We start from the raw sequence: 21,965 nt of genomic DNA on the forward strand, positions 1-21,965 counted from the left end.
AAAAGCCGGCCTGCAATTCACCAGCGGTACCCGACAATTTATAACAGAAAGAATAGAGCATCACACATAGATTAGATAGATAGAAACATGTCAGTCACATTTATAAGAAGTACAGTGACAGTGTTGATTACTGTACTTGTCATTTAGTGTTAAAATAAAGGATTTATTAAAAAAAAAATTGGCGTGGGGTTCCCTGTAATTTTAGTCTCTAGCGGAGGTTAATCAGACGGCTGGGGCAGATGTTTGAAGCCTGGGAAGGGGGTAATACCCACGGAGCTTCCCAGGCTACTAATATCAGCCCCCAGCTGAATACCTAGCCTTTACTAGCTATTAAAATGGAGGACCCCCAAAAAAATGACGTGGGGTCCCCCCTATTTTAATAGCTAGCAAAGGCTAGGCAGACAGCTGGGGGCTGATATTAATAGCCCAGGAAGGGTGCCATGAATATTGGCCCACTCCCAGGCTAGAAACACCAGCCGTCAGCCGCCCCAGAAATGGCGCATCCATAGGATGCGCCAATTCTGGCACTTAGCCTCGCTCTTCCCACTGCCATGTAGCAGTGGCAGTGGGGTAATAGGGTTGGGGTTGATGTCAGCTTATAATGCCAGCTGACATCAAGCCCAGGTTAGTAATGGAGAGGCGTCTATAAGACACCCCCATTACTAACCCCATAGTCAAAGTTAAAAAAAAAAACACAACACCCAGAATAAAGTCCTTTAATTGAAATAAACACACAATTTTTGAATGTTCTAAATTAAACCATACTTACCATCACGCCCATTCCAGCTGAAGCCAACGATCTCCTGCAATAAAAGTAAAATAGTAAAGCAACATGATCCTTACCTTTCCATGGTTCCCACGACAGCTTCAGCTCTGCTACATTCACATGACAGGCTGGACCACAGCAGAACGCTGCCATCCAGCTTGCCATGCGGCAGACACTGAGAAGCGCAGGCTTGCTTGCGCTCCTCAGTGTTTGGCTGTGATGGCATCCAGATGAGCCGAGTTCATGTCCAATGAGTGCGATGAGTGCAGGAGAATTTTCCCACGCTGTCAGTGACGTGCATGAGGTGAGCTCATGTCCAATGAACTCGGCTCACCTCATGCACGTCTCTGACAGCCGTCTGCTTAACCTCCGCTAGAGACTAAAATTACGGGGAACCCCACGCCAATTTTTTTTTTAATAAATCCTTTATTTTAACACTAAATGACAAGTACAGTAATCAACACTATCACTGTACTTCTTATATATGTGACTGACATGTTTCAATCTATCTAATCTATGTGTGATGCTCTATTCTTTCTGTTATAAATTGTCGGGTACCGCTGCTGAATTGCCGGCCGGCTTTTTTAAAGAGATGGTGCATGAAAACACTAATATTTTTTTTAATAAATCCTTTACACTAAATGACAAGTACAGTAACCAACACTGTCACTGTACTTCTTATATATGTGACTGACATGTTTCTATCTATCTAATCTATGTGTGATACTCTATTCTTTCCGTTCTAAATTGTTGGGTACCGGTGTATGCCGCTGCTGAATTGCCGGCTTTTCATGTTTCACTGTGAGCACTGTTCCCATCGATTTGGGCAACCACTGTAATGCCACAACCACCATGTCTGTGGCATTACAGTGAGTGGCAGACAATCCCTGCATGATTGTTGCTCTAAATAGCGCCAGACATGCAGGACACGCTTTTGGTGCACAAACAGTTATCGAACATAACCTCGAACAGCCGAATTTGAATTGCATTGCAAATCGTCTGCGTTCGTCGAACGACTCGAACACCACCCAAAACAGCTCGAATTTGAGATTGGTGAACAGTTCTAGTCGAACACCGCTCATCTCTAAACTTGAGACACTAAACCCACAATCTGGTTGGAATGTGCTGCCAGAATATTGAAGCACAATTGTTATGTTTGTGTGGAATTAGATTTGAGCAGTAAAGGAATGAGCCTGTATTGACTGACAGCAGTTGTTTTCTTGCTTTATAGAATAAATGGCTAAAAAAAAATTTGGGTGACCAGAATATCTTCATGATTTAAGTTTGAAATCACTGGGAGGTTGCAATCTGCAAATCAGGGCATGCAAAATGAATGAAGAATTAGCTATTAGGATAAATTTCTAGATTTTTTTTATGCAGAGTTGCAAACCAATTTTCATTAGTGTGCTGGATTTGCTTTTCATGCATTTTGATCCTTATGCTCATTTGTATGATTCATGTGCTATCCCTATTTATCCTATGCAAAAAAAACTGATAGAGGTTTCTCAGTTTTCTCCAAGTAACCAGAAAAACAGTAGAACCTCATATCTGGTATTAGATTTTCTACCCCAGCAAACAATGTATGTAAACCTATAACAAGTATAAGGAGCATGAAGACCATTGGCTAAGTATAAAAGCTTAATATTTATTAGAATTTTACAAAAAAAATAGGAGAATGGATGCTGAGTACAATATAATACACAAAGATAGAAAATCAAAAAAGGGAAGAAAAGAACCTCTTTAACTCAGTAGACACATAACCTAACATATGAAGCTACTTAAGTATTAAAGTGCACCACAGTGGCCAGATATACAATATTACAATATGTATTAAGATTAATAAAGTTTCTAATGAACCACATATATATCTTGCTGTATTAAACTACAACCTCCATAGATGCACATAGAAAATGGAAAATAAGGGCACATTCACACTTTCAGTATTTGATCAGTATTTGAAATCAGTATTTGTAAGCCAAAACCAGGAGTGGGTGAATAATATAGAAGTGGTGACGTGTATCTATTATACTTTTTCTCTGATTATTCCACTCCTGATTTTGGCTTACAAAGACTGATGTAAAATAATGACCAAATGCTGAACATATGAACATGTCCCAACAGCAATACCCATGTATAACGCTAAATATAGTGGGATTCAGTTTTGATATATCCATGCGATAATTAAACAGATGGCAGCATAAAAAGTCTTGCTAAAATCCCTTATGTACCTTGAGACATCCTGCTCTGAATATGGGGTAAGCACAACATCAATGCATGTTTCACAGCTGAACTGAGGCTTCATCAGGAGAACTCCAAGCAACCAGTCAGTGTAAATCATACTGAACTAGGATGCCTCTAGGGTGGTATCATTCATTGTGCTATTTACTTTTTTTTCATTTACCCATTTACTTGAATGGATGATATTTTGTTACTGAAAATGGGAATAAAATAGGAAGTCTTCTTTTTTATTTTTTATCCAGACCATAGAAAAATGGCTGCCATAAGGATACTGTTCATATAGCATCCATTCATGTTATGAAGCCATTCAGCTTATTATTCGACTCTCATCCAAAAAATGGTTGCATTTTTCTTTCCCAAGGATGTTAGGTCCATGTAAAAGACCACTTGCCTGAACTAGCCCATAAACTTACAATTGTCCTTTTACTATCTGTTTTGCACACTGACAGCTCACAGACCAAATAAAAATCTGTAATGTGAACGAATCCTTACAGAAGAGAACACTAGCATATGTAAATATCAGTTTTTCATTGTAAGTGATGTGCAAACTCTGTGATGAATCATAAATATACAGTGGATAAGTTCAAGTTGACTTGAAGGAAACATTAATAAGATTTCTATGCATTTTCCATCAGTTTCTTATCTGCTTGTGATCGTGGTTAAAATAAAGAAAACACACAGCCATCTCAGCTCTGAGATTAAATGAGGCATAAAGCAAAATGAAAAATAACAATGTTTTTCGTTCACATCTTGTGTTATAAAAACAGAAAAATAAAAATAATAGCAGAGATGGAACCTGCAATTAATGGACACAATGGACTCCTGATGAACCCAGTTGAATATATTGGGGTTCTTTGCGGGTTCTGTAATGATGGCCATCAACATGCTCTGCTATTTTGTCTGCATTTTAACATATTGTGTGATGGAGGCTCCTTATAAAATATTCAATGCCGATATGAGCAGAGTCTTGCAAGATCTGTATAAGTCACAGTATTGATCTTTCCTAGCACTGACTTTGCATTGACCTGGCGTTTCTCAGCTCTTCGTCAATTATTATAATCTGTATCTGTATTCAGAATTTTTATTCCTTCTATTAAAACCAGCAATATTTTAAAATTACAATTTATAAAACTTTACCTATTGTTTTTTTTGTCCCCTGTGTGATATAGGCACTTTACAGAGAATATGTGGTTACAGCTATTGGATTTGTTGCTTTTGCATATTTTTTTTTAAATTGTTTTTCTCCCCTCCGGCTACTGAAGGATCAAAGCAAATCCTACAGATTTAGTTGACTTGGACTTTTTCGTTCATAGCATAATGCTTTCAAAATCATCACTAACTAAATAATTAACATGTAAATCAGCAAGCATTACTGTGGCCTTAGAAGAACATTATACAGTTTTCTTTACGGATAGTATAAAATCCTTTAACAGCATGGTAATGTGTCTTTTCTCAAAACCTTTAACGCTGTATAATAATCTTCAAAAAAATAATTAACATTTAGCTGTTCTAGAAAAAGGACGTCATTAGTGTGCTTGCGTTTGTATCTGTTATTGCTATGTTGACTTGCTTTTCAAAACTCTATGAGGAGCTTATAATTAACATGTAAATTAAAGACTATAGACAATTATCAGCTTTTATTTTCCTATTAACATACACATTTGTTTTAAGAAAAATGTGCAATCTATTTAAAAAGAAGAAGGGTATAAGACCCATGTACGTGGTAAAAAAGCAAAACTGCTGTGTACTGATGTACAAGATATGTCACATGCAGTGTGTATGGATAGTGTTGAGCGAATTTGTTCGGCACTTCAAATTCGGGTTCGTGTTCGGGGTTCCGGCTTGTTCGCACCAAAAAATCGGCTCCACCCATAAACATCCCTGATTTGCCACGCTGTCACGCAGATGTTATCATTATTAAGAAATTCACCCAAAATAAATCTCAAATTGTCCTTCTCCAGTTTAAAAATATGCTAGAAGTAAATAAACCGCACACACAACTATATACTAGCAGTGAATAAAGTGCATAGATAATTATATACCACATACATAAATATGTAACAGCAGTGAATTAACCACAAATGTGTATATAATGTATGTATAATTGTACATGTGTTACTACTAGGGTTGAGCGAGTATGTTCTGTCCGAGTATGGTCTGGCCGAGCTCCTAGTATTTATAGCTGCTCTGTGATATGTTTGAATCGCTCCCATGTGCATGATTTGCAACTGTTTGACAGCTTTATTACATATGAGGAATTTGTAAGAAACAATCATTCGTCACATGTAATAAAGCTGTCCAACAGTTGCAAATCATGCACACGGGAGCGATTTAACCTTATCACCGAGCAGTTATAAATACTCGGAGCTCGGCCCGAGCATACTCGGCGAAAGGGTTAATAGAACATACTCGCTCAACACTAGTTACTACATATCGCAATTCATTCAATATTCTATAATTGCATATATTTTACAAGTGTTTTCCAAGCAGATTTTTAATAAACAAAAGTGTTAGCCACCTTCCACTGCTCCAGCAACACCATTCTGCTGCTGCTCTAGCTATATTCCTCATGTGACCACTGAGCTCAGTGATTGGTTGCAGCGGTCACATGCCCTGTAAACGTGACATCACTATTGGCGCCTATCAACATAGACTAAAGTAGTGGTGGAAAGGCATTTTGATGCACGGGAGAGTAAGTGACATCTGAGTTTGATAATTTAGCTAGCACAAATTAAGGATCATTAAAAAAAATACTCTTGGAAAACCCCTCTAAAAATATGCAATTATAGAACATTGAATAATTCTATATGCCTAACACACATTCACCTACGTTTACATTATATACATGTGCCCATCCTATACATACTTTACAATTGTATCCCAGGCTCTGCTTCCTTCCCCTGGGTCTGCTGCTCTCTATTATGCTCCACATTGAGTTTTGCAAGTTGCCCATCGTGGATTAATAACCTTATTTCCATAGACCTATTTAAGGCCCATTAAGACACACATCTGTGTCTTTGGATTGAGACTATAGACCTCTAAGTTTGGTGTGCTCCACCTTCTGTGCATACTATGCTTTTACTTGCTTAAATCCCTGATGGGTTGCACTTTATCTGTCCTAGATTTCTGAGTGTTCCAAGTCCTCCCTGCCCTTGTGCCTTCTTGCTTGCTGCATCATTGCACGTGTCCCCACCCAGACCTGAGGATTAAAGAATCCACCTCACCTGGTGAACCTAACAGCAATAAAGCCAAGTTCAGAATTTTGTTAGTGTTTCACCAGTATTTGTAATTCAACGTCATGTGTGGAACAATCAGAGGAAAAGTATAATAGAAACACATGCGCCACTTTTGTATTTTTCACCCACTTCCGGTTTTGGCTTACAAATACTCATGTAAAATACTAAACAAATACTGAATGTGTGAACGTGGCTTAAGTTTTCATTACATACATATCAAATAAACACACATGTACACATGCAGAATTAGGCCTTATTTCACACATCCATGTGTCGTGGTCAGAATACAGATTATGATGCGTGGCTTTATTTGTTTACTTATTTTATTATTTTAATATGATTTCATATCTATCCAATGTATCAATTAGATAGATTGGTATCTCTGAGTAGCATATCTCAGGTGGCACAATCGTAATAAAATGTCATGATGTTGCAGCGCTGGCTGACTAGAATCAGGAACAGGAGGACTATGCTGCATCATGAGGGATACCTCATATCCCCACCAGAGGCAAAATGCTCATCTCGCCTAAAGGCAGATACAACCCTGTCTGCAGGGATATAATTATATATTGACATCATAACTACATTATCTATATTTTATAAAGTATAGTACTCACTTTAAGTAACTTTAAATTTAACCTAAAATTTGAGAACTCTCCAAAAAAAAAAAACTACAAATGGATAAAGACTGGTGACCATTGTGGCTAAATTGTTGCACAACAATAACTTGTGCAAAAACTTTGTAACTTTTTAAAGTGTTTTATATCAGTTCCAAGCAGCTCCGCGAAAATGAGCTGAGCTGGGGAAGAGCCAGTGCAGGATGGGGTGTGGCTAGCCAGGCAAATTTAAGGAAAGTGGCAGTGTTTCTTACACCAGAAATGTTACTTCAATCCCTGATGCCTGGAGATGTAATCCACTGATAAGATGAGCCAAATTTATCAAATCGAGTGCACTAGAATACAAAATGAATTTTTTAATGATCTGGTGCCTGTATACCTACATATGTACAAGAGATAAGAAGATCTATTGAAATTCAGTTTTACTTAACATACTTTGCCAAATTTGCCCCCAAAATTTGAATTGTGGTAAATAAAAGTTCCCCTTTGAGTCAATTGATCTTGTTTTTGCGATCTGTAATGCAAACACAGCCTTTTTAATTTCCAAATGACTTCTACCTATCTGGCTAGAGGAAAATGGATGGTACTGATCCATATGTTAGGTTTTCCATGATTGTGGAAGGTAACCTGTTCTGCTCTGGTGTGACAAATCCATCGGCTGCATTGAGTACCCTCTCTGATATGATACTAGAGGCTGGACAAGACAGTACTCCCATAGGAAACTGGGCCAGTTCTTGTAATTGATCTAATTTTTTGACTTATGAAATGTTGATCCATGGAATTGGGTACCTGGCTGAGAAACTACACAGTTTATGCATGACTGAACCTAGCTGTTCAGAAGGTATGAAGGTTGACACAATGAAAGAAAAAACAACTATCATGTCAAATATACTGTAGGTGTTGCTGCTGCCTCAGCTACTTGTTTTAGCCCGAATGGTGAAACAGACTGGGGAGAATTGTGTCTGTAAGGATTGCAGAGGGGTCTGCTTATGTCATGCAGGCAACAGATTTTTGCTGGGTGAAAGCTTTGCAGAACAGGTAGCAAAGCATGTACTGGTAATAAGTCAATTTTAACTCCCTTTTAAAAGCTGGAAAAAATTCCCCCATTTTGTCTTTATAGCAAGGGTCTAAAAACATGCCTATCGAATAATCATCACTATGCTTCATGATAACAATATGCCTGTCCTCTCACAAGCATTGCAGCATACAGTGTGCCATGCCCACCAGCATAACTGAGAGCCCATTGTTTCTTTATCATAACCCTACTGTGATGGTTAGTTGTCATGGCCAGCGCTGTAGTCATCATTTATGCTCTGACTGTCTGCCTCGACAAGTCTGTGTCCTCGCCCACTTCCACCTGCTCTTGCTTCTCTTCCTCCTTCAAATCCTGCAGCATTTGACATGGACTTTCAGGGTCTCCAACAGACACAAAGTGATGATGAACAAGTGCAACTTGTTGTTCCTCCTTCAGCCCTCTTGAATGCTGGTGTGTGCTTTTTCTAGGATAAATATTAGCTGGTTTATACCACTGATTCCAAGTGTCACTACTGACAAAAATGGTTGCCTTTTCAAAGGACTTCAGTAGGTGACACACAGCCCTCATTAGCTGCATATATCATATCTCAAAGGAACCCATCCTGCAGTTTGACTACTGTATGATGTAGTCTTTCACCACTTTAGCCTGTTTGTACAAACACTACAACATATACAATGTCGAATTCAAGTGGCTTGTGACATCGCAAACCAGCTATTCTTCTGGAAGCCCAGTCATTTTTTTGAAAACCATAAGGGCAAGTTTTGCCACATAAGACCTAATGAAATGGGCTGACACTTTTCTGGACACCTTTCTCAAGTGTGTATATTTGCAAAAGAAATCTTACATTATTATAGTAAGGACAAGGGCATACATTGAGCGTGTTATATTTAGCCTGACTGTAAGGCAGCCAAAATGTTGCAAGCATTGTCTTTCATGACAATTCCAATTTGCAGTTACCTCTTGATATACAACCGTACAACAACAGCTCTTGATACACTACAGCAACTCTTTTGCCCTGTGACGTTTCTCCTCCAGCCTTTCAAGCTACAAAACTGTCTGGCAGCATTTTGCCTTGCATGAGCGAAAAGAATGAGGGTGTTGTGTGGAATCAATGATGTGCCATGTGCTTGTTAGGAATGAGGTAATGTTAGTTGAGCAGTATGTGGAGAAGGTGTGGGAGGAGAAAGATAACAACTGCCTGACATTGGAAACAGAAGTAGCTCCCAGTCATTGAAACTTCACCTCCTGTTCCACATGTGGTAGTGCATCGCTTCCATTGAAAAAATTCACCCACTGAACTGTGAAACTCATGTGTTGTCCCTAAGCATAGTTTCTACTCCAGGAAATGTATAGTGCAGTGCATTTTGGAATGCAAAGACAAGTTTAGAGAACCATCTAAATACCTTTGCATGTTATAATAGAAAGCAGGAAACCCTTTCTGCTAGAAATGATGTCTGATTGGTTCCCTCTTCCAGCGATACTAAGTGCATGCTATCATCTCTCGAAAGGCAGCAGAATTTACATGCTGGAAAAACAGGGATTGCATCACCAGCAACTTGACAGGATGCAAGTTTAGTTGACAAACCAGCAGATTACTGGAATCGCACAATTGTTTCCTTTCCACACAATCAGAGAAGAATATTTGTTATTTTCATGGAGGAGGAGGAGGTTACTTGGAGTACGACTCGCAGTAGAGAAGAATGATGATAAATGCATGCTACCTTAGGGTGTTTCTTGGCTGACAGAAAGATGAGTGAAATGAGAAGTGGGAGGAGGACAATTTGAGGTTCAGTCTGATTGCTGGCTGCCTTGACTTTTCCAACGAACAGGTGAAGTAGCTTCATGTGCTGATGGAGAGCCATAGTTCCTAGTCTTTAAGAGCTGGGAATTCTATTTCTTCTTTTCCTCTTACAGAACCTGCAGAGTGCCAAATAATAATAACCAATGTGACCAGACCTTTCTGGCACTCTAGAGCCTCCTCCACCAACAGCACATGTGGCGTTATCTGCTCCAGAGTAAAAATCTGCTAACCAAAGTAAAAATTGATTTGGTCCCAGAAGATGTTTTGAAATCATAGCGCCTGTGCTGTGTATGGCCGATGCCAGCAACCTCCTCAATTGACTTAAACTCCTTGTCACCCCTGTCTTATTCCCACCCTTTATCCATCACGGAATCATCATGATCTTCATGATCATTATTTGGCTGACACATGCTTCGGTGTGTGAAATTTCTAGAGCTTCATGCCTGATTCCCACTCTTAGGTTTGTCCTGACTCAGAGTGCTACTACCATGTCCCTAACACCTCATTTATCACTTCTAAAATATCAACTGGAGGATGTTTTTCTGGTGTAGTATGTTCTAGCATTATGGGACTTATGGTGCAGAATAGAAGTGTCATTGACAGATTGGAAATTTCACTCTGTTCTGGAAGAAGTGGACTGAGCAGAATGCTGACTCCAGCAAATTATGTCGCCGTCAGAGGATACATCATCCTGATGGGATTTAGATGAACAATGGGTTATGAGCTACACTTCCTCCTCTCTAATGCGTTTACTAGAGATTGCAAAGTAAGCAAAATTTGACTTGCATTTGGCATTACTGCTGCCGGGATTGTTGCTGCCAGCACTACTGGTGGTGTAAAAGATGCTGATGCCAGAGAATTTACTTTTTTCTCCCTGGCAGTGTTCGGTTTCAGTCACAAAGGGTGGTGCCGGCACAGCTTCAGTCACCGCTCTGAGTATACAGAGGCATGTTACAGTCACCACTCTCTATAATCAGAGCAGTGACAAAACTAGTGCTGGCGACACCCCCGTGGCTAAAACTGAACACTGCCGGGGAAAATAAAGTTAATTTTCTCCCTGCAGCATTCAGTTACGTGCAAGTGCCATGCAGGTTAGTAATGCCATTAACCTTCAGATTAAGCCTATATATCTTGTAGGTGAAGTGCACCTGTCATCAGGATTGTGCTCAGTAAACCACACACACTGTCAGGTGAGCGCCTTTACATTGATTCAAATGATACCTTGGTTGATGAAATTCATGCATAATGATATGCTCGTGCTCCTGGGTGGCCTGTGGGGGGCTCTCTATCTGGTGCTCTGCTTGCATATTCATCTGTATGCTCTTATGACAGCTCACTGTGCCTTCACTGACCTGCCTCCTATTTTACCTAGCCCCACACTACTAGATGTATTATGTAAAATGAAGGAGGTAGGAGGTGGGGCTGGGGATGAGCCAAGCAGAGGATTTTCCCAGTCCGACCCTGTACATGTTTAAAAACGGATGTGTGAATGAGACTTTGGAGCAAGTTATAGTAGTTCTGGAATTGACAAGTCTCACTTGGCTTTAACATTGGTTCTTGGATTACTATAAAAGAATACAAAAGAGCAAATGGGAAACAATAAGGAAGCAATATAGCCATCAACTTAAAAAATAAAGGTATATTATATTTTTTAGAAATTCTCAATAGAAGCTTAACATAAAACAAAAATGAGGTCAATGCTCCTAATGACTCTAGATGAGTTTCACCAATTATGTAATACAAATTTTCAATATGGTTTCTCTACTTGCATATTAAGGCTTTAAAAATGCTTTTCATAAAGATGCAAAACCTACAAAAGACAAAAATATATCTCATACCCTACCATCATTATATATAAATGTAAAGCAAAGTTGCATAATAAATATAGGGTACTTAGTGAACTATTTTTGATCAAAAAAAGTATACAAGCCGTCCCACCAGCGGCAAGGTGACCCTAAATTGGGACGGTACCTATACTGCCTATATTAAAAACCTTACTGTATATCAAAGTTGAAGTAATGCATATAAAAGGGTAGACAAATAGGACCGGGTCCCAACTCCAGACCACCTAGGCCCGTGGTAAGCTACATATATACTAATCAGCTCAACAAAGGGGATGCCACACCCTTAAATTGCACAGAATGCAAACAAGACAAAAAACCAAGCAATGTGAACTGAGGTCTAAGATGGTAGACATGCAAGAAATAGGAGCATGTTCACACTAGCAAAAAGAAGCAAAACCTACAAAAGACAAAAATATATCTCATACCCTACCATCATTATATATAAATGTAAAGCAAAGTTGCATAATAAATATAGGGTACTTAGTGAACTATTTTTGATCAAAAAAAGTATACAAGCCGTCCCACCAGCGGCAAGGTGACCCTAAATTGGGACGGTACCTATACTGCCTATATTAAAAACCTTACTGTATATCAAAGTTGAAGTAATGCATATAAAAGGGTAGACAAATAGGACCGGGTCCCAACTCCAGACCACCTAGGCCTATTTTTGTCTTTTATATTTTTGTCTTTTGTAGGTTTTGCTTCTTTTTGCTAGTGTGAACATGCTCCTATTTCTTGCATGTCTACCATCTTAGACCTCAGTTCACATTGCTTGGTTTTTCATAAAGATGTAGCATTTGTAAACCTAACACACAATGAGTTAATTATACCTTGATGAATAAAAATATTTTAATGCAGAAAACTATAACTTTACAATTACCACAAGTCATTGAAAATGTTAAGTTAGGTGTTAAAATAGTGGGGGGGGGGTGCAAAATAAAATGTGTAATAATTCAGTGCTACTTTTAAAACAGCCAGGCCAGGACTGTAAGAATCAGGACAATCGGGACTGTACTATGCCTGTAGTGAGTCTTTAGGATTCAACAAATAAAAATGTAACTATGCTAATTATTTTTTGCCGCTGCTCCCAGTATCTGTTATTGGCTGCAGCACTGATGTCACATTAACAGCGCTGCAGCCAGGCAGCAAGTATCTGAGCTTAGAGGCTGGCTTTGAGCAGCTCGTGCGGTCAACTGAAGCCTCTGAGCTCAGTTATTGGCTACAGCGATGTCGATGTGACTTTAGCATTGCAGTGAACAACGAGACTCCGAGCTGGACCCAGGGAGCGTTAGTTAAGCACAGTTTTTTTGTTTTTTGGAAAAACCCTTTAATTATTTATACCTGGAATAGTAATAGATTTTTTCTAGCAAAGCTGCAGAGAAAGTATTTGTAATGAACCTATGAGACAATTTGTCATTCTATTAAATGCTAAGCTTCATGTGTTTTGAATGTGTTACTGTAGAAGATACAAATCACCAATAATGTTTTTTTGTGCAGTTAATAAGCCTTACTTTGCAGCCATCTTGTGGCTTAGTCCAATTTTGCTACCCTTAATATATTTATAAAAGATGTCATGATGTAGCTTGCAGTAAAATATGCATTAAAGAAATCCATTATGTTCACAGCATGTCATATATTGTAATCTGCTTGAAAGGCTGTGAGGAGGTCAATAACACTGGTTATAAATTAACATGGGTCAGTGATGAGCAGGATGCATACAGCAAATATTGGGGAAAACATGATATATTCAAAGAAAAATTACAGATATTATATCTAGCATCCACATCACTTTTTTCTTTCTTTTTTTGGGGATCAAAATGAGAGAAATTGTATTGATTTTCCGTATTTGATCTTTTTTAGTTTAAAATTATGTGTTTTGTAAAATGAAATATGATATTTGATCATGAGATACATAAAATTATGCAATGAAAACCATCGAAAATGAACTATGGTTCGTGCCACCTGTCTGTGTTCTCAGTAACATAAAGTATGCTACAGTAAGGTATACTGTATTTTGGCAACAGTGTATGTCACCAATGTCATGACACAAACTAAGGCTAAGGTCACACGACAGTATTTCCTCTCATCCGAGAGAATAGGGATTATTATGCTAATCTAATTCTGATCAAACTCTGATCAGAGTGTTATCAGAGTGTGATCAGAGTGTGATCTGATTCTCTCAGATGAGGAGAATATGGAAAAAAAAATTCTCCATCTTCTCCGTTTTGTTAGTCCGTGATGATCAGACTGCACTCAGATGTCATCCAAGTTTGACCCGAATATCAGATCAAAGTCTGGCAAGTTGCAGTTTTTTCCAAGGAAAAAATTGGGCATGTGCACGGCCCCATAGACTAACATTGGTGCGACCAGATGTTTTGGGTAGCACTCGGACCGAAAATATGGTCCTGTGCACCAGCAAATTTCGTGTACTCAATAAGTTTACAGTCTAAGGCAGTGTTTCCCGATCTCCAGTCCTCACGGTCCACAATAGGTCATGTTTTCAGGATTTCCTTAGTATTGCACAGGTGATGGAAATATTATCAAGGCATCAAGAATTCTCTCACCTTTGTAATACTATGGAAATCCTTAAAACATGACCTGTGGGTGGCTGTGAGGACGGGAGTTTGGGAAACACTGGTCTAAGGCAAAATTAAAAATCCATTTTAGTTTTTCAGCTTTTATTTACCTTTTGAAACTAAAGTAACAATAAAATAGGCACAACATTAATTATGTTTCCAAACTAATGACTGATGCATTCAAAGCAAAAGCTATGTAGCTTATGTCAAAAGTTCTTTCTTAGCTGTATCTTAACCAATAATTTGAAAACACCTTGTCTCTGGGACCTATATTAGAAAAAAGAGAGTAAAATATGTAGGCAGTTCATAATCTAGGACATATTTACGTTAAAACCGAAAAGAAATTGCTTTAAATGGACTCTGTCAGCACAGATTGACTGTTCAAACCAAGTAAAGGTGCTTGATGTATCATGGTGTGGTCATATTTATATACACCTTCACACCTGCTTGGTTTCCATCTATCTCCACTCTTCTCTGACTCTATAAAGACAGAACTCTCAATCAAAGAATGGAGGATGGAAATAGAGGTAAACCAAGCAGGTGGGAAGGTGTATATAAATATGGCCCTCCATAATGCGCCAAGTGCTTGTACTTTGTTTGAACAGTCATTCTGTGTTTACAATCCCTGTAAAGAGTAACCATCATTTTAATTTTTACTTCATAAATCAATAATACATGCAAATGTAAGAAACTTTGTAATATTTCTTATTGGAGAAATGTTCTTCTGTCTCTGACAGAATTCATCAGTCATTATCAAAATTCTCAATTCTGAGGTAAAATCTGTATTCAGTGAAGACGGAGTTTCTCATTACTTAGATGGGAGATGGCAGGTGCTACGGATACAATTGCATGTAGATGGGAGGAGGGAGGAGCTAGAGACAGAGCTCCTCCCTCTTCCTTCCACCTCCTATCTACATAGAATCGGATCAGTAGCGGCTGCCATCCCCTATCTCAGTCACAGGAAAGTCTGTCTTCACTGAACACAGATTTTACCTCAGAATTGAGAATTTCGGTATTGACTGATCAATTCTGGCAGAGAAAGAAGCAGATTTCTCTGATAAGAAATATTACAAAGTTTCTTATTTTCACATGCAATATTGATTTTTGTAATAAAAATTAAAATGACAGTTGCTCTTTAAAGGATTGTTTCAAAAATATTGTTATTTCCTATCCATCAGATAGGGAATAACTTATTTCTTGCTGGAGATACGACTGCTGGGACCTCCAGTGATGCTGAGAACGGCACCCTGGAACTTGGGAACCAGGCTCTGTAAACCACCATCTTCAATGGAGTGCTCCATTCATAGTCTGTGCTCCTGCTGGAAATAGCCAAGTGCTGAGCTCTCCTTTCTCAGGCAATCGCTTACTCAATGGTTCCTGGGTTTTAGACACCCGTTCTCAGGATCACTTTGGCTTTCCTATTTCCTAGTTCTCATAGTGCTTTGTAATTTCAAAACAAGTAAAAGTTATATTTATTTATTAGACTGAAATATTTTACATTATTGCTTATCCTATTTTTTTTTTTATCTTTCTTTATAGATGACACGAGAACAGTACATTTTGGCAACACAACCGAATAACCTAAGGACAGAAAATACTCAGTTTTACCCAGTAGGAATTTATGGATGGCGGAAGAGGTGCTTGTACTTCTTTGTGCTGCTACTGTTGGTTACCATGATTGTTAACTTAGCCATGACAATATGGATTTTGAAGGTTATGAATTTTACGGTGGTAAGTTATCTTATTCTTATTAGATGCATTATTATTAATTTAATTTGCTCTGATTACCGTACTTTGCAGATTATAAGGCGCATCAGACTATAAGACGCACCCCAAATTTTGAGGTGGAAAATTTGTAAAAATATGTTTTAAATAAAATGGTGCTGCATCTTATAATCCGTTTTAACAATAGCTTACCAAGGAGGCAGCAGTGGAGTGGGGTCACAGGAGGCAGGATCGCTGCTTCAGGAGGCCGACGGTGGCAGGAGTAGGACTATGCTGCGGTGCCTGGGTGCTTATTAGATGTCAGTGCCGAAGAGCGGAGTTCCCATTGCCATTCAGTTCGCTGCTGTGGGTTTCAGAAAAATGGCAGCCCGAGGCTAGAGTAGCGACCTTCTGGACCTTCTGAAGCAGCGACCCTGCCTCCTGTGACCCCACTCCACCATCGCCGACCCCCCCATAAGCTCACTTTAGATAATAAGACATACTCCCATTTTCCTAAAAAAAATTTGGAAGACAAAATGTGCATCTTATAATCCGAAAAATGCAGCAAATTATGTTTATATGAACTCCTGGCTCTAAGTCTTTCACTTTTTTCTATAAAAAATCCAATATTTCGATAATATTAACATAGAATAGTTCACTAATACTGTAATAATTTGATATTCATATTAGGACTAGCTCCAAAAGCCCCACATATTTGCTTTTAAAAATCATTGAAAATTTTACCTACAAAAATCTGCAAGTGATTTCACAACAATTATGAATTGTGTGTGTCTATAATTAAACGTGGGAACACACTTCAATTAATAATGACCATTTATATTTGAAATTTTCTAAAGTTATGTCTATTTTTGCAGTCCTATCTGTTGTCCAAACGCATTAAAAAGTTGGAAAAAGTCATGAAGTAATATGCAAACCTATGCCTTTTCGATGGCTACAAATTTCATAGATACCCTGAAGTCATTTGCCACTCTGCTCCTTCTGCCTTCTCTTTTACAGTACTTACTATAGTATCAGGTTAAAAAAAAAATTCTATAATCATAGAAACACATAGGTCCATCCGAGATCTATAAATACAAAATGGCTGTTTTTTAATTCAAACTTTATTTCTATCTTATAACATGATTGCACATTGGTAGACTATGGAATGACTTCTCAAACGGTGAGAGTCCAACCTTTGGGACTCCAACCATCCCAAGAATGAGAAAGTCAAGTTCTCCCCATACAACAGCTCTCCTGGCACACAGGTTGTACAGGGAATGCAGAAAGCATTGTTCACATAAGGTTAAGATCAGATGAGTGCTGAGCTTTATGTTCCATTACACAATGGCATGGTTAGCACTATGGACTCTGAATCAAGGGATCCAAGGTCAAATCTTGGAGGAACCTTATTAATAATCTCTTGAGGTGAGCCTTTTAACAAAGTAAAAACTATGTAGATTAGTCATATCCACAAATTGTAAATAATATTACTGTAGGCTTTTTTGTAAATTGTACTAGGCTAGCTTTTGATATGATTTTTTCTATGCAGACCTTAGGACCATGTGAGAAATTGCCCCTGTGTACTAGCATGGAGCCTAACATCGGTCTGTATGCTGTCCAAATATGAGCCGTTGAGTTTACGAACAGTACACAAAACAAAAATAGCCTAATAGGGACCAGACTGCTCTTTGCTCACTGTATGTCTGACTTTTGCAGTGCAGCCATATGGAAATGATGCAGTTGGACAGTTAGTGCTCCCTTGGCCTATTAGTAATGGTTTGTAAAGTAGTGGACAATCTCTTTAAAATAACACTTGAAATGTTGAAATAGATTTGGACAATTAGCCAAACATCTTTCCATATTCCTTTGGGAAATATAATATGATGCATTACTTAAAATGCAACTTCTCAACTCAATGGGACCCTCCTCTATTACCTCAGTATTTGCCAAATCAATGACTTGCATAATCTGTCAGTTGGGTTGGCAAATTTATTCCATTATATTTATGATCATAGTATAAAGTGAGAGCTTCATAATCATTCAAATTCTAAAACTTATCTAAACAAGTATTATTTCGTCATGCATTCTAAGCTATTATTTTACTAAACCTTTTTTTTTGTTATTTCTATTAAGCATACTGTATTGTACTATGAGCATTCATACAAGTTTATAGATGCATTTGAACTGTCTTTATTTTATATTAGACATTCTGAGACACTTTGCGTGTAAATATCTTGAGTATAGCTGATAGTAATTATGTATGAAAAGCCAGTCATACTATTTATTATTTTCATATTTAATATATATTCATAGAAAATAATACTGAAAACCTCCTTGAATATCTCATTGCCAAATTAGATTTTATCCATAGCCTCATGCATAAAAGCAGATTACCATTCTTTATTGTTTCAAAATTGTATGGAGTCATGTACAGCAACCATAGACCTTGTAATGCTGTTGAATCTCCCTGTGCCTTATGTTTCATGCAAAAGTGTATAGCACAAAGAGTTTTTCTTCTGTTACATCACTTATATAAATTGTGGGATTTCTCAGCAGATGCCATATTACAGCGATATTCTCCCATGAGTACATCATATGGCAGCACATGAAATGTCTAACACTTCGTAGCACGGAGCCCACAGATACATAGTACATTTGCCTCTGTATAGCTCGAGGCCTAGTTTGAAAAAAACAACTTTCTGTACATATATATCTATTTTTTGATAAGAATTACTGTGAACCTTTTATTTGTAGTATGCTTTTAATATATGAGCAATACTAATTATTTATTATGAACTGTTAAAAAAAAACACATTTCCAAGGCATGAATGAGTGAGGTAAATATTGTTTAGATCAAATTAACAAAATTCATAAAATACAAACATTATATAAAGTATATACTATATTAATATAATGCATATATGAATACTGCCCATACAGGAGATTGAAGAATAACGAAAGCGCATATAAGTTAGATTTATACAGTTTTATTACTGGTTGCAATGTGGGTATATGCTGGATTTTGTCAAACATTTTTGAGTTACTTGGTTAAGAAAAACATATATACAGTATGACAAGTCATACAGCACTTCTAAACAATGCCATCCTATCGTACAACTAAACAACTGTACTCTAATATATGTAAATTGTTAGGCGTCGGTCTGTTGCTGGATTCGAAATGGGTCCAGAGCCTTCTGTGGTCTCCCATTTCAGTCCAGCCAGGGCTGATCGTCAGCCCCAGCGCCTAGCTGGTCCACGAGATGTACAGATTGTCCCCTGGGTATTTGTGCCTAGCAATGTTAAGCATAGGTTGCAGCGGGAGAAAGGGCTTTTGGAGTCTAAGTCCAGGATTCGCCGCACTGAGCATGCCCGTGACCTGGGGCGTATCGTGATTGGTGGTTTGGCACCCACCTGACCCGGTGACCTGGCACCGCCTGATTGGTCCACGGGTGGCGTCACCAATGGCGTGTCGGTGGGCAGGGCTTAGTCTTTAAAAGGACCGCCCACAAACATGGCGGCGCACTCTGATCATTGAGCAGTGATGCTGATGTGTAGCTTCCATAGGCAGGTGTCGTGGAAATAGGCAGGCCAGTGGAAATAGGCAGGTAGCTCCGTCTTGCAGTCTGGCTCTGCCATAGGGGTCGCCTAACACCCCGAGCAGCCTGCAGACGCCCTGTCCACGGCTATTGCCTGTCAGCCACATGGAGTAATACCCTGCAGTCCGGTAGCATGCCGGCTGGAGGCACGTGTACCTGTCGGCGTAGTCGCACACGCATCCTAGCGCCGCCATTGTAGTCCCTGTGCTGTAACAGGACTACAGATAGTTTTTCTCCGCCTATCTCTTGTGCTGCTAACGGAGATAGTGCGTATTGCTATACCCGTTCCAGTGTGCAGTAACACGGAAGGGTTTATCATTTAAGTTGGTTGCTTTCCTTTTCACCCGGAAAGTGTTCGGCAGCAGTCCACCAGGCTGCATCGCGGACCCCGGGGTCGGTTGCATTCCATTATAATAAAGTTGTCTGCAACCGCCCTCCTAACAGTAAATAATATAATATTTACAAAGAATTCATACGTAAAGAGTATGAATTTAATGTACCTAAAACCAACATGTGTGTAGCATCCCTCTAAGCCGCCTCTGTGGGCATGGTATTCGGTAGTTCTCACCTCAGTATAGCGCAGCGCCTCCACCTGAATCTTACTGGGAGCTGTAATGGGATGCAGAAGGGTCTTTTTTGCCAGGGGCAGACTCAGGAAACCCCTGTCCACGCTTCGTACACACAAGAGATGAGTTTCAAGGAACAGGGAAACAAATAGTATTACAGAATCCACAATACAGGTACAAGATGGGCTTTGCAGGAAGGCTGAAAATTAAGTATGATGTTTCCCCTTTAAATGATAGAAGAAACACTTCTAACTAACCACCATTAATCTACTAATGGCTGCAGCAATAAAAAACAATACATTGGGGCCAGGTTGTCGCAGATGTTGGCGCACTTACAGGAACCGTTGGTGCACTTAATACATTGAGAACAAAATTCCCTCCACGGCTGGTCCTATCATAAACTTCTTGATCGTGGAACTACAAGTTCCAGCAGAGCTTCCTTATAGATAGCTTCACTTTAGAATACTTCCCAACAGAGGAACCAAAAGTCCCAGCTGTAGTTACTCACTTCTTGATGTAGCAGACCTGTAGTCACACAAGTTTCCAGCTTGGGGCTGCAGGATCCAGGTCCTTGGTCACACAGGGAATAGAAAGCTAAATTATTCTATTAGGAATTTGGAAGCCAGGCGGGGGTGGGAAGCTCCTGATAACCTGGCTGGTGTGTAGCTGTGGGGCAGCCACAGGATTTACTGTCCCCTCACACAAGGCTTCCGAACTGTCAGCCCACACCCTGTGCTCTTGTCCTGGATCATCAATGTCGCTCTCCAGTAATGGCTGACAACCTCCATGTTCTCCAATATAGTTAGCTCCTCTCCTCTTCTGCAGCTTGCTCAGCCAATCAGTCGTGTCCTCTGCTCTTACTCTTCTTCCTCTAGGTTGCCAAGCCAATGCAGCTGAGGAGGGATTCATGTATATTACTGAAAAACACTATCTGTTCTTAGATGCCTCTTTTTTGTACACTATGCTCCCCCTACACATATTCATATATAATAATGCCAAACTGTAGTAAAATATCTAATCTTGGAACCCTTTTTTGGACTTTTACTTTTTTTGGCTTTGTTAATATACACAGTTTACACATGGGATACACTTCACATATACTCATAGACACAGCAGACCCTAAATAAAAGTCAGACCTTAAAACAAATTTGAATTTGTTTTAGGCCTCCAAATAAATTCAGACCCAAGACAAGATCCCTTAATAAATTCAGACCAATGGCTAGGTCCTAAACATTGTTAAATTTAGACAGAGGAACAAGTCCCCAAATTATTTCAGGCCTCATATCAGACAATTAAATTAATCAATTCCTTGGCCAGATTGACAAATATGCCACGGACAATGCTTCTTAATAAAACAGAACCCAAAGCATATGACTGGACAATTCATGCTCCAGACCAACCTGCTAACAAGTTCAAGCCCTGGAACAGACCAGAAAATAATCAGATCCCATCTCAGACCTTTGAACTCAAACCAAAGGGAACAAGAAACAAACATCAATTCAGAAGCCTTCTTCTACTCACTACTCCTTGCTCTCCAGTCTTCTGCCGCGGATATTGTCACATACAGAGCCCTGACACCAACCTGTGTGAGGACACTGTGTGTGCCCCCACATGCTGCAGGAGTCTGGACCCAGTGTGGAGGGGCCTGGAGGAGAAGAATGGTGAGCAAGGTGTAAGGTCAGCATCTCATTGCGCCCTAATTCTCCTATTCCATAGAGACAATGACCCATTGCCACCCAAGTATTTTTTTGTTGTTTGTCTAGGTATTCCTCCAATTCGCTAACTTGTGCTGCACCTTACATATTGGGCAGAGTCTGCAATGAAGCATTTTTAACTGTGTTACTACCCCTGACATATGGACCTGGCGGGAGTGATATAATCAGTCCATAAAATGTGGAAGAATATTTTATGGAATGGTGGGAAAGTACTTTCTAACTTTCATGGCATATTCTATTTTTTTTAGTTCTGAAAACATTATATACAAA

General features: G+C 39.1%; 1 protein-coding gene across 3 annotated transcripts in view; it reads left to right on the top strand.

Annotated features, from left to right (window-relative positions):
• The window catches only part of SGCZ (sarcoglycan zeta), a 1,689,841-nt gene that overhangs the window by 1,144,536 nt on the left and 523,340 nt on the right, over positions 1 to 21,965 (top strand). For all 3 annotated transcript variants that reach the window (XM_073645424.1, XM_073645425.1, XM_073645423.1), the window contains one exon: positions 15,654 to 15,845. In XM_073645424.1, coding sequence (XP_073501525.1) covers positions 15,654 to 15,845 — 192 coding nt within the window. The remainder of the gene's footprint in view (positions 1 to 15,653; positions 15,846 to 21,965) is intronic.

The sequence above is a fragment of the Phyllobates terribilis genome, unplaced genomic scaffold (assembly GCF_046119375.1).
Source record: "Phyllobates terribilis strain yellow unplaced genomic scaffold, ASM4611937v1 Scaffold_1__5_contigs__length_1240528914, whole genome shotgun sequence".
In the NCBI taxonomy this organism is placed as follows: Eukaryota; Metazoa; Chordata; class Amphibia; order Anura; family Dendrobatidae; genus Phyllobates; species Phyllobates terribilis.